Consider the following 13893-nt stretch of genomic DNA (forward strand, 5'->3'; position numbering starts at 1 on the left):
TTTTCCTTCGAGGGAGTTTGGCTGACTGGATGTTTACGTGTTTAGTCTCTGATTATTTACGTGTTTAATCTCTGATTGTTTACGTGTTTAGTCTCTAATTGTTTACGTGTTTAGTCTCTGATTGTTTACGTGTTTAGTCTCTGATTGTTTACGTGTTTAATCTCTGATTGTTTACGTGTTTAGTCTCTGATTGTTTACGTGTTTAGTCTCTGATTGTTTACGTGTTTAGTCTCTGATTGTTTACGTGTTTAGACTCTGATTGTTTACGTGTTTAATCTCTGATTGTTTACGTGTTTAGTCTCAGATTGTTTACGTGTTTAATCTCTGATTGTTTACGTGTTTAATCTCTGATTGTTTACGTGTTTAGTCTCTGATTGCTTTGGTCTCCTTTAGTGGCCTAAACTCATTTGGTATTGATATGTGTTAGTTTATTTGGGCATCTGTATGCTTGGACATGCTTCATTTACTCATTCATTCTAACATTGTAGAACAATTTTTTTTTAAAACAAGAAAAAATCCAATATGTAGTGAAAACGCAATATTTTAGGCGCAGTATGGTGACTAGGGCGGGTACTATTTGACTAGAACGGGTACTATTTGTCTAGGGCTGGGTACTATTTGACTAGGGCTGGGTACTATTTGACTAGGGCTGGGTACCATTTGACCAGGGCTAGGTACTATTTGACTAGGGCGGGTACTATTTGACTAGGGCTGGGTACTATTTGACTAGGGCTGGGTACTATTTGACCAGGGCTGGGTACTATTTGACCAGGGCTGGGTACTATTTGACTAGGGCTGGGTACTATTTGACCAGGGCTGGGTACTATTTGACTAGGGCGGGTACTATTTGACCAGGGCTGGGTACTATTTGACTAGGGCGGGTACTATTTGACTAGGGCGGGTACTATTTGACCAGGGCTGGGTACTATTTGACCAGGGCTGGGTACTATTTGACTAGGGCGGGTACTATTTGACCAGGGCTGGGTACTATTTGACTAGGGCGGGTACTATTTGACCAGGGCGGGTACTATTTGACCAGGGCTGGGTACTATTTGAATAGGGCTGGGTACTATTTGACCAGGGCTGGGTACTATTTGACTAGGGCGGGTACTATTTGACCAGGGCTGGGTACTATTTGACTAGGGCGGGTACTATTTGACCAGGGCGGGTACTATTTGACCAGGGCGGGTACTATTTGACTAGGGCTGGGTACTATTTGACTAGGACTGGGTACTACTTGACTAGGGCGGGTACTATTTGACCAGGGCTGGGTACTATTTGACTAGGGCGGGTACTATTTAAATAGGGCTGGGTACTATTTGACCAGGGCTGGGTACTATTTGACTAGGGCGGGTACTATTTGAATAGGGCTGGGTACTTTTTGACTAGGGCAGGTACTATTTGACTAGGGCTGGGTACTATTTGACTACGGCTGGGTACTATTTGACTAGGGCTGGGTACTATTTGACCAGGGCTGGGTACTATTTGACTAGGGCGGGTACTATTTGACTAGGGCTGGGTACTATTTGACTAGGGCTGGGTACTATTTGACCAGAGCTGGGTACTATTTGACTAGGGCGGGTACTATTTGACTAGGGCGGGTACTATTTGACCAGAGCTGGGTACTATTTGACTAGGGCTGGGTAATATTTGACCAGGGCTGGTACTATTTGACTAGGGCTGGGTACTATTTGACTAGGGCTGGGTACTATTTGACTAGGGCTGGGTACTATTTGACCAGAGCTGGGTACTATTTGACCAGAGCTGGGTACTATTTGACTATGGCGGGTACTATTTGACTAGGGCGGGTACTATTTGACTAGGGCTGGGTACTATTTGACCAGGGCTGGGTACTATTTGACTAGGGCAGGTACTATTTGACTAGGGTGGGTACTATTTGACTAGGGCTGGGTACTATTTGACTAGGGCTGGGTACTATTTGACCAGAGCTGGGTACTATTTGACTAGGGTGGGTACTATTTGACTAGGGCAGGTACTATTTGACTAGGGCTGGGTACTATTTGACCAGAGCTGGGTACTATTTGACTAGGGCGGGTACTATTTGACTAGGGCAGGTACTATTTGACCAGGGCTGGGCACTATTTGACCAGGGCTGGGTACTATGTGACTAGGGTTGGGTACTATTTGACTAGGGCTGGGTACTATTTGACCAGGGCTGGGTACTATTTGACTAGGGCTGGGTACTATTTGACTAGGGCTGGGTACTATTCAGATTTGAACCAATACGGTACAAATTCCCGGTACCTGGGAATTGAACTGATACTCAGCGGTACCAATTTTCAGTACTTTTGTGTGTGGCAGTCGTGTATAGTTTATGGCAGGGGTCACCAACCTTTTTGAAACCAAGAGCTACTTTTTGGGTACTGATTAATGCGAAGGGCTACCAGTTTGATACACACTTAAATAAATTGCCAGAAATAGCCAATTTGCTCAATTTACCTTTAACTCTATGTTATTATTAATAATTAATGATATTTAAACTTAATTGAACGGTTTAAAAGAGGAGAAAACACGAAAAAAAATGACATTTAAATTTTGAAACATAGTTCATCTTCAATTTCGACTCTTTAAAATTCAAAATTCAAACGAAAAAAAGAGAAAAATTTAAAAAAAGAATTTATGGAACATCATTAGTAATTTATCCTGATTAAGATTAATTTTAGAATTTTGATGACATGTTTTAAATAGGTTAAAATCCAATCTACACTTTGTTAGAATATATAACAAATTGGACCAAGCTATATTTCTAACAAAGACAAATCATTATTTCTTCTAGATTTTCCAGAACAAAAATTTTAAAAGAAATTCAAAAGACTTTGAAATAAGATTTTAATTTGATTCTACAGATTTTCTAGATTTGCCAGAATAATTTTTTTGAATCTTAATCATAATAAGTTTGAAGAAATATTTCACAAATATTCTTCGTCGAAAAAACAGAAGCTAAAATGAAGAATTAAATTAAAATGTATTTATTATTCTTTACACACACAAAAAAAATTTACTTTAACATTGATTTAAATTGTCAGGAAAGAAGAGGAAGGAATTTAAAAGGTAAAAAGGTATATGTGTTTAAAAATCCTAAAATAATTTTTAAGGTTGTATTTTTTCTCTAAAATTGTCTTTCTGAAAGTTATAAGAAGCAAAGTAAAAAAAATAATGAATTTATTTAAACAAGTGAAGACCAAGTCTTTAAAATATTTTCTTGGATTTTTTAATTCTATTTGAGTTTTGTCTCTCTTAGAATTAAAAATGTCGGGCAAAGCGACACCAGCTTGCTAGTAAATAAATGCAATGTAAAAAATAGAGGCAGCTCACTGGTAAGTGCTGCTATTTGAGCTATTTTCAGAACAGGCCAGCGGGCGACTTATCTGGTCCTTACGGGCTACCTGGTGCCCGCGGGCACCGCGTTGGTGACCCCTGGTTTATGGTGTGTCTAGTTTTGTTGTGCCCTAAAAAGTGTTAATACAGTAAGTATTGTATTTATTGCACAAGGGCTGTTTAATTGTAACGTGGATCTTAGTTGTAGTTTTCATTAACAAATTTAAAGATGTTAAGAATCGGCATGTAAAATCACTTATGCTAATCAGGAGCATGTCAATAGCATATAGTGTACTACCATGTCAATATCATATAGTCTACTACCATGTCAATAGCATATAGTCTATTACCATGTCAATATCATATAGTCTACTACCATGTCAATAGCATATAGTCTACTACCATGTCAATACATACATCATATAGTCTACTACCATGTCAATACATACATCATATAGTCTACTACCATGTCAATATCATATAGTCTACTACCATGTCAATACATAAATCATATAGTCTACTACCATGTCAATATCATATAGTCTACTACCATGTCGATACATAAATCATATAGTCTACTACCATGTCAATACATAAATCATATAGTCTACTACAATGTCAATAGTCTACAAGATGTCAACCTGGATGTGACACACTCACAGACTTTCTCATTGGTCAAACAGTGGAGGGCGGGCCATCAAAAAGAAAACAATAAGAAGATTTCGGGGCTGTAAATGTAATTTGGAAATAATGATATGAACTACTGTTATCAGTTATAAAGGTATTGGAAAATAAGATGATTTATTCATGCCTTTTGACATATTCAATGATGGAATTATTACATATGGCTCCTTTAAGTTAGGTTGCAGCATTTTTTGGAGTCAATTTGTTTACCTAGAGGTAGGTTGGCTGAGTCCGCTCTCAGTGCTGCTGGAGTGACGGCTGAAGCACAAAGGCATGAGGACGTGACGTAATGAAACTTGGCAATGTTGCATTTCATGTGACTCAGAGGCCGTCACAAAAAAAGTCCCGGATTGTGTGGCCATCCCTCATGGCGAGGGATTGTGTGGCCACTCCTCATGGCGAGGGATTGTGTGGTCATCCCTCATGGCGAGGGATTGTGTGGCCACCCCTCATGGCGAGGGATTGTGTGGCCACCCCTCATGGCGAGGGATTGTGTGGCCACCCCTCATGGCGAGGGATTGTGTGGCCACCCCTCATGGCGAGGGATTGTGTGGCCACCCCTCATGGCGAGGGATAGTGTGGCCACCCCTCATGGCGAGGGATTGTGTGGCCACCCCTCATGGCGAGGGATTGTGTGGCCATCCCTCATGGCGAGGGATTGTGTAGCCATCCCTCATGGCGAGGGATTGTGTGGCCATCCCTCATGGCGAGGGATTGTGTGGCCATACCTCATGGCGAGGGACCACCTGATTGTGGTTGGTGTTCACTTTAAATGGCGGTGCAGAATAGAACTGCTGGCATTTATTTTGGATGTTCTATTGAGAGGGGCTTTGGACTGAAAGTGGGCAAAAAGAGTGAAGATGGAAGCCTGGAGAGAAGGTGACGTGACTTACAAATGTCATGGTCCTCTTGTGCATGGTGAAGGCGGCGCCAGGCGTGAGGCAGTTGAGACAGGTGGGGTCCATGCATGGCGGCGTCTGGTCCCCCTGCAGCGGGGGGGGGCCGGGCATCTGCGACTTTAAGAAGTATTCCTGTGGATGACAACCTTGTCACTAAGTATTCACAGCCTTTTCCAACATGGAATACCTCCATTTGTCTTCTCAAAATACCCCATAATGACCATGTGGAAATAGGTATGTAATTTTTGGGGCTATTTTATTAAGAATCAAATAAAAAAATGACATGTACACAAGAAATGATTGCCTAAAAGGTTTTACTGCAACTTGAAGCATTTTGGATACAAAGCTTCCAAAATGAGTATTGATGAAGCAGGAGTTGCTTTTGGGATAAAGTTGTCTAGATGTACAAACCCCGTTTCCATATGAGTTGGGAAATTGTGTTAGATGTAAATATAAACGGAATACAATGATTTGCAAATCATTTTCAAGCCATATTCAGTTGAATATGCTACAAAGACAACATATTTGATGTTCAAACTCATAAAAAAAATTTTTGTGCAAATAATCATTAACTTTAGAATTTGATGCCAGCAACACGTGACAAAGAAGTTGGGAAAGGTGGCAATAAATACTGATAAAGTTGAGGAATGCTCATCAAACACTTATTTGGAACATCCCACAGGTGTGCAGGCTAATTGGGAACAGGTGGGTGCCATGATTGGGTATAAAAGTAGATTCCATGAAATGCTCAGTCATTCACAAACAAGGATGGGGCGAGGGTCACCACTTTGTCAACAAATGCCTGAGCAAATTGTTGAACAGTTTAAGAAAAACCTTTCTCAAGCAGCTATTGCAAGGAATTTAGGGATTTCACCATCTACGCTCCGTAATATCATCAAAGGGTTCAGAGAATCTGGAGAAATCACTGCACGTAAGCAGCTAAGCCTGTGACCTTCCATCCCTCAGGCTGTACTGCATCAACAAGCCACATCAGTGTGTAAAGGATATCACCACATGGGCTCAGGAACACTTCAGAAACCCACTGTCAGTAACTACAGTTGGTCGCTACATCTGTAAGTGCAAGTTAAAACTCTCCTATGCAAGGCGAAAACCGTTTATCAACAACACCCAGAAACGCCGTCGGCTTGGCTGGGCCTGAGCTCATCTAAGATGGACTGATACAAAGTGGAAAAGTGTTCTGTGGTCTGACGAGTCCACATTTCAAATTGTTTTTGGAAACTGTGGACGTCGTGTCCTCCGGACCAAAGAGGAAAAGAACCATCCGGATTGTTATAGGCGCAAAGTGTAAAAGGCAGCATGTGTGATGGTATGGGGGTGTATTAGTGCCCAAGACATGGGTAACTTACACATCTGTGAAGGCACCATTAATGCTGAAAGGTACATACAGCTTTTGGAGCAACATATGTTGCCATCCAAGCAACGTTACCATGGACGCCCCTGCTTATTTCGGCAAGACAATGCCAAGCCACGTGTTACATCAACGTGGCTTCATAGTAAAAGAGTGCGGGTACTAGACTGGCCTGCCTGTAGTCCAGACCTGTCTCCCATTGAAAAGGTGTGAAGCCTAAAATAGCACAAGGGAGACCCCCGGACTGTTGAACAACTTAAGCTGTACATCAAGCAAGAATGGGAAAGAACTCCACCTGAGAAGCTTCAAAAATGTGTCTCCTCAGTTCCCAAACCTTTACTGAGTGTTGTTAAAAGGAAAGGCCATGTAACACAGTGGTGAACATGCCCTTTCCCAACTACTTTGGCACGTGTTGCAGCCATGAAATTCTAAGTTAATTATTGTTTGCAAAAAAAAAATAAAGTTTATGAGTTTGAACATCAAATATGTTGTCTTTGTAGTGCATTCAACTGAATATGGGTTGAAAAGGATTTGCAAATCATTGTATTCCTTTTATATTTACATCTAACACAATTTACCAACTCATATGGAAACGGGGTTTTTATATCCAATATTCATTAAACCCCTAAAACATACTAGAATAGCTGCAGCCCTAGCTTTACAACCAAACGTCATTAAATAACTGTTGAAACTCAGTGTTTACAAGAAAGAGTACTGATAAACATATTGAATCTATTCAAAACACTTGAGGTTGTAATGATGTGCTAAAGGTGCATGAACAAAGTATTGAGCTAAGGCTGTTAATACTACTTTTTACTTTGTCATTTCTAATACATTTGCAAAATTTGAAAAATATATATCTTCACATTGTCATTATCGGGTATTTTATGTAGAATTTTGAGGACAAAATGGATGTATTCCATTTATGTAGAAAAAGTGAAGCGCTGTAAATATGAGTGTGTGTGAGCGTGTAAATATGAGTGTGTGTGAGCGTGTAAATATGAGTGTGTGTGAGCGTGTAAACATGAGTGTGTGTGAGCGTGTAAACATGAGTGTGTGTGAGCGTGTAAATATGAGTGTGTGTGAGCATGTAAATATGAGTGTGTGTGAGCGTGTAAATATGAGTGTGTGTGAGCGTGTAAATATGAGTGTGTGAGCGTGTAAATATGAGTGTGTGTGAGCGTGTAAATATGAGTGTGTGAGCGTGTAAATATGAGTGTGTGTGAGCGTGTAAATATGAGTGTGTGAACGTGTAAATATGAGTGTGTGTGAGCGTGTAAATATGAGTGTGTGTGAGCGTGTAAATATGAGTGTGTGTGAGCGTGTAAATATGAGTGTGTGAGCGTGTAAATATGAGTGTGTGTGAGCGTGTAAATATGAGTGTGTGTGAGCTTGTGAACATGAGTGTGTGTGAACGTGTAAATATGAGTGTGTGTGAGCGTGTAAATATGAGTGTGTGTGAGCGTGTAAATATGAGTGTGTGTGAGCGTGTAAATATGAGTGTGGGTGAGCGTGTAAATATGAGTGTGTGTGAGCGTGTAAATATTAGTGTGTGAGCATGTAAATATGAGTGTGTGTGAGCGTGTAAATATGAGTGTGTGTGAGCGTGTAAACATGAGTGTGTGTGAGCGTGTAAACATGAGTGTGTGTGAGCGTGTAAATATGAGTGTGTGTGAGCATGTAAATATGAGTGTGTGTGAGTGTGTAAATATGAGTGTGTGTGAGCGTGTAAATATGAGTGTGTGAGCGTGTAAATATGAGTGTGTGTGAGCGTGTAAATATGAGTGTGTGAGCGTGTAAATATGAGTGTGTGTGAGCGTGTAAATATGAGTGTGTGAACGTGTAAATATGAGTGTGTGTGAGCGTGTAAATATGAGTGTGTGTGAGCGTGTAAATATGAGTGTGTGTGAGCGTGTAAATATGAGTGTGTGAGCGTGTAAATATGAGTGTGTGTGAGCGTGTAAATATGAGTGTGTGTGAGCTTGTGAACATGAGTGTGTGTGAACGTGTAAATATGAGTGTGTGTGAGCGTGTAAATATGAGTGTGTGTGAGCGTGTAAATATGAGTGTGTGTGAGCGTGTAAATATGAGTGTGGGTGAGCGTGTAAATATGAGTGTGTGTGAGCGTGTAAATATGAGTGTGTGTGTGAGCGTGTAAATATGAGTGCGTTTGAGCGTGTAAATATGAGTGTGTGTGTGAGCGTGTAAATATGAGTGTGTATGAGCGTGTAAATATGAGTGTGTGTGAGCGTGTAAATATGAGTGTGTGTGTGAGCGTGTAAATATGAGTGTGTGTGAGCGTGTAAATATGAGTGTGTGTGTGTGAGCGTGTAAATATGAGTGTGTGTGAGCGTGTAAATATGAGTGTGTGAGCGTGTAAATATGAGTGTGTGTGTGAGCGTGTAAATATGAGTGTGTGTGTGAGCGTGTAAATATGAGTGTGTGTGAGCGTGTAAATATGAGTGTGTGTGTGAGCGTGTAAATATGAGGGTGTGTGTGAGCGTGTAAATATGAGTGTGTGTGAGCGTGTAAATATGAGTGTGTGTGAGCTTGTGAACATGAGTGTGTGTGAGCGTGTAAATATGAGTGTGTGTGAGCTTGTGAACATGAGTGTGTGTGAGCGTGTAAATATGAGTGTGTGTGAGCTTGTGAACATGAGTGTGTGTGAGCGTGTAAATATGAGTGTGTGAGCTTGTGAACATGAGTGTGTGTGAGCGTGTAAACATGAGTGTGTGTGAGCGTGTAAATATGAGTGTGTGTGAGCAAGTAAATATGAGTGTGGGTGAGCGTGTAAATATGAGTGTGTGTGAGCGTGTAAATATGAGTGTGTGAGCGTGTAAATATGAGTGTGTGAGCGTGTAAATATGAGTGTGTGTGAGTGTGTAAATATGAGTGTGTCAGCGTGTAAATATGAGTGTGTGTGAGCGTGTAAATATGAGTGTGTGTGAGCGTGTAAATATGAGTGTGTGTGAGCGTGTAAATATGAGTGTGTGTGTGTGTGTGTGAGCGTGTAAATATGAGTGTGTGTGAGCGTGTAAATATGAGTGTGTGTGAGCGTGTAAATATTAGTGTGTGAGCATGTAAATATGAGTGTGTGTGAGCGTGTAAATATGAGTGTGTGAGCGTGTAAATATGAGTGTGTGTGAGCGTGTAAATATGAGTGTGTGTGAGCGTGTAAATATGAGTGTGTGTGAGCGTGTAAATATGAGTGTGTGTGTGTGAGCGTGTAAATATGAGTGTGTGTGAGCGTGTAAATATGAGTGTGTGAGCGTGTAAATATGAGTGTGTGTGTGAGCGTGTAAATATGAGTGTGTGTGTGAGCGTGTAAATATGAGTGTGTGTGAGCGTGTAAATATGAGTGTGTGTGTGAGCGTGTAAATATGAGTGTGTGTGAGCGTGTAAATATGAGTGTGTGTGAGCGTGTAAATATGAGTGTGTGTGAGCGTGTAAATATGAGTGTGGGTGAGCGTGTAAATATGAGTGTGTGTGAGCGTGTAAATATGAGTGTGTGTGTGAGCGTGTAAATATGAGTGCGTTTGAGCGTGTAAATATGAGTGTGTGTGTGAGCGTGTAAATATGAGTGTGTATGAGCGTGTAAATATGAGTGTGTGTGAGCGTGTAAATATGAGTGTGTGTGTGAGCGTGTAAATATGAGTGTGTGTGAGCGTGTAAATATGAGTGTGTGAGCGTGTAAATATGAGTGTGTGTGTGAGCGTGTAAATATGAGTGTGTGTGTGAGCGTGTAAATATGAGTGTGTGTGAGCGTGTAAATATGAGTGTGTGTGTGAGCGTGTAAATATGAGGGTGTGTGTGAGCGTGTAAATATGAGTGTGTGTGAGCGTGTAAATATGAGTGTGTGTGAGCTTGTGAACATGAGTGTGTGTGAGCGTGTAAATATGAGTGTGTGTGAGCTTGTGAACATGAGTGTGTGTGAGCGTGTAAATATGAGTGTGTGTGAGCTTGTGAACATGAGTGTGTGTGAGCGTGTAAATATGAGTGTGTGAGCTTGTGAACATGAGTGTGTGTGAGCGTGTAAACATGAGTGTGTGTGAGCGTGTAAATATGAGTGTGTGTGAGCAAGTAAATATGAGTGTGGGTGAGCGTGTAAATATGAGTGTGTGTGAGCGTGTAAATATGAGTGTGTGAGCGTGTAAATATGAGTGTGTGAGCGTGTAAATATGAGTGTGTGTGAGTGTGTAAATATGAGTGTGTCAGCGTGTAAATATGAGTGTGTGTGAGCGTGTAAATATGAGTGTGTGTGAGCGTGTAAATATGAGTGTGTGTGAGCGTGTAAATATGAGTGTGTGTGTGTGTGTGTGAGCGTGTAAATATGAGTGTGTGTGAGCGTGTAAATATGAGTGTGTGTGAGCGTGTAAATATTAGTGTGTGAGCATGTAAATATGAGTGTGTGTGAGCGTGTAAATATGAGTGTGTGTGAGCAAGTAAATATGAGTGTGGGAGAGCGTGTAAATATGAGTGTGTGTGAGCGTGTAAATATGAGTGTGTGAGCGTGTAAATATGAGTGTGTGAGCATGTAAATATGAGTGTGTGTGAGCGTGTAAATATGAGTGTGTGTGAGCAAGTAAATATGAGTGTGTGTGAGCGTGTAAATATGAGTGTGTGTGAGCGTGTAAATATAAGTGTGTGTGAGCGTGTAAATAGGAGTGTGTGAGCGTGTAAATATGAGTGTGTGTGAGCGTGTAAATATGAGTGTGTGAGCGTGTAAATATGAGTGTGTGTGAGCGTGTAAATATGAGTGTGTGTGTGAGCGTGTAAATATGAGTGTGTGTGTGTGAGCGTGTAAATATGAGTGTGTGAGCGTGTAAATATGAGTGTGTGTGTGAGCGTGTAAATATGAGTGTGTAAATATGAGTGTGTGTGTGAGCGTGTAAATACGAGTGTGTTTGAGCGTGTGTGTGAGAGCGTGTAAATATGAGTGTGTGAACGTGTAAATATGAGTGTGTGTGAGCGTGTCGTACGCCAGCGTAGGTGATGATGCGGCGGATGTTCTTAGTGATGATGAGTGTGCGTTTGGCCCGAGTCACGGCCACGTAGAGCAGGTTCCACTCGTCACTGGGAATCTGATCTGCACACCAAAGAGCAGATATGAAAACGGGTGGTGAAGACGTACACTGACCAAGGAAAACGCTCACCGAAGGAAAAGTTGAAGTGCTTGCGGTAGTGACTGGAGCACGGCACATCCACAAAGTCGTCCGTGACCATCACCGTGTCAAACTCCAGACCTTTGGCCTTGTGGACCGTGGACAGGATGAAGTCTGGAACACAACAGTCAGCATGAGGAGGGTTGTCCCCATACCAATATCTTGGTACTGCTACCAAAATGTATTTCCATACTTGGCTAAATAAAGGGGACCACAAAAAATGTCATTATTTGAACACAAAATGTTAGTGTACATGAAACATGTTTATTATTGTCATTTAGTCCTTAAATAAAATAGTGAACATACTAGACAACTTGTCTTTTAGTAGTAAGTAAACAAACAAAGACTCCTAATTAGTCTGCTGATGTATGCAGTAACATATTGTGTCATTTATACACCTATTATTTTGTACACGTTATGAGGGACAAACTGTAAAAATGTATTATTAATCTACTTGTTCATTTACTGTTAATATCTGCTTATTTTCTGTTTTAACATGTTCTATCTACACTTCTGTTAAAATGTAATAATCACTTATTCTTCTCTTCTTTGATACTTGACATTAGTTTTGGATGATACCACACATTTAGGTATGGATCTGATACCAAGTAGTTACAGGATCATACATTGGTCATATTCAAAGTCCTCATGTGTCCAGGGACGTATTTACTGACTTTATAAACATAATATGAAAAAAGGTTATGTAACGATAAAAAATATCGATGTAATCATAGTAGTATCGACTAGATACACTCTTGTACTTGGTAGCATTACAGTGGACGTCATGTGTAGATCCACCCATGTCATTTGTTTACATTGAGGAGCGCTAGCTTTTGTTAGCGGTGAGCTATTGTATCCTCCTACGGTGTGTAGTGAAGCACGTTTAGCTAGGATTAGTTATTTAGAAGTAGCTAAAACACTGTGGATGGATGTTAGCCATGTGTTAAAGCACCTCTTCCTGAGGGTGTTTCAGTGTTATAACATCACCTTTATCTTGACTTTTTACACCAAAATGCGTCCATTCTCCCTTTTCTGTCTACACACTGTGTCTGCTTGTAAGTACTCTGTGTGTGTGCGCTGCCCAACATGCTCCTCTGCAGGTAAAAGCAGCAAAGTCATGACGTGACCACGTGCAGGTTAAAAATAAAAAGTGAATATGGAGAAGCGGTACTTTTCCAACAGAGTATAGTAGCGTGTTTGATTGATTAGCCATACTATACTAGTAGCGGTATACCGTACAACCCTAGTCCAAAGTGCACACCTGCATTCTTGGCGTTCGGTTCGGAGTGCTTGTTGAGGCGCTTCACCAAGTCAGGGATGCGACATCGGTATTTCTCCACAATGCTCAGCTTGGACTCCAGGTCGCGGTCGTTCGTGTGCTCGGCGTAGGTCTTCAGGGCCTCGAAGGGGTCTTCTTTTTTGATCCTGGAAAAGCACCAAACCAGGTGGTCCTTGATCACTGTTGTGAGAGGAAAAGAAAAGAATGAGCGGATGTATTCCTCACCCACAGGAAGTGGTGACTCACATTTACGATTGTCTTTGCCTTCCATCAGGTACCAAATGTCTTTGATCTTACTCAAGCCCATGTTGTCCACACCCTGCAGGAGAAGATCAACCACACATGTCACTGCATCCTTCAACACATCAACTCAATACCCCAAATCCCTTACATTAAGGATGGAATACAAAGTCTCACCAGTGCCTCCATGGAAATGCCCCCCTCTACCTCAAAGAACTGCTCACCCCCAAATCCTCCACACGAGACAGGCTAACCTCCTCCAACCTCCGAGGACAAAGCTCCGAACTATGGGAGACCGGGCTTTCTGCTGCGCCGCTCCCAGTCTGTGGAACGCTCTCCCTGACCACCTGAGGGCACCCCAGACTGTGGATGCTTTTTTTAAAAAAAGGCTTAAAAACTAGAGATGTCCAATAATATCGGCCTGCCGATATTATCGGCCGATAAATCAGTGGAGAAGGTAGCCAGGTAGGATGCGTGCAGCTAAGTATCAGTGGAGAAGGTAGCCAGGTAGGAGGCGTGCAGCTAAGTATCAGTGGAGAAGGTAGCCAGGTAGGAGGCGTGCAGCTAAGTATCAGTGGAGAAGGTAGCCAGGTAGGAGGTGTGCAGCTAAGCATCAGTGGAGAAGGTAGCCAGGTAGGAGGCGTGCAGCTAAGTATCAGTGGAGAAGGTAGCCAGGTAGGAGGCGTGCAGCTAAGCATCAGTGGAGAAGGTAGCCAGGTAGGAGGTGTGCAGCTAAGCATCAGTGGAGAAGGTAGCCAGGTAGGAGGCGTGCAGCTAAGCATCAGTGGAGAAGGTAGCCAGGTAGGATGCGTGCAGCTAAGCATCAGTGGAGAAGGTAGCCAGGTAGGATGCGTGCAGCTAAGTATCAGTGGAGAAGGTAGCCAGGTAGGAGGCGTGCAGCTAAGCATCAGTGGAGAAGGT

At 41.8% G+C, this 13893-nt stretch overlaps 1 protein-coding gene across 3 annotated transcripts in view; it reads right to left on the reverse strand.

Annotated features, from left to right (window-relative positions):
* The window catches only part of fbxo18 (F-box DNA helicase 1), a 73805-nt gene that overhangs the window by 21596 nt on the left and 38316 nt on the right, over window positions 1-13893 (reverse strand). For 2 of the 3 annotated variants that reach the window (XM_062066345.1, XM_062066344.1), the window contains exons 16-19: window positions 12715-13051; window positions 11445-11567; window positions 11271-11377; window positions 4917-5054 (exon numbers count right to left, since the gene is read on the reverse strand). In XM_062066345.1, the coding sequence (XP_061922329.1) occupies window positions 4917-5054; window positions 11271-11377; window positions 11445-11567; window positions 12715-13051 (705 nt within the window). The remainder of the gene's footprint in view (window positions 1-4916; window positions 5055-11270; window positions 11378-11444; window positions 11568-12714; window positions 13052-13893) is intronic. The other variant, XM_062066346.1, reaches the window with a different exon arrangement.

This window comes from Entelurus aequoreus, linkage group LG12, assembly GCF_033978785.1.
Source record: "Entelurus aequoreus isolate RoL-2023_Sb linkage group LG12, RoL_Eaeq_v1.1, whole genome shotgun sequence".
In the NCBI taxonomy this organism is placed as follows: Eukaryota; Metazoa; Chordata; class Actinopteri; order Syngnathiformes; family Syngnathidae; genus Entelurus; species Entelurus aequoreus.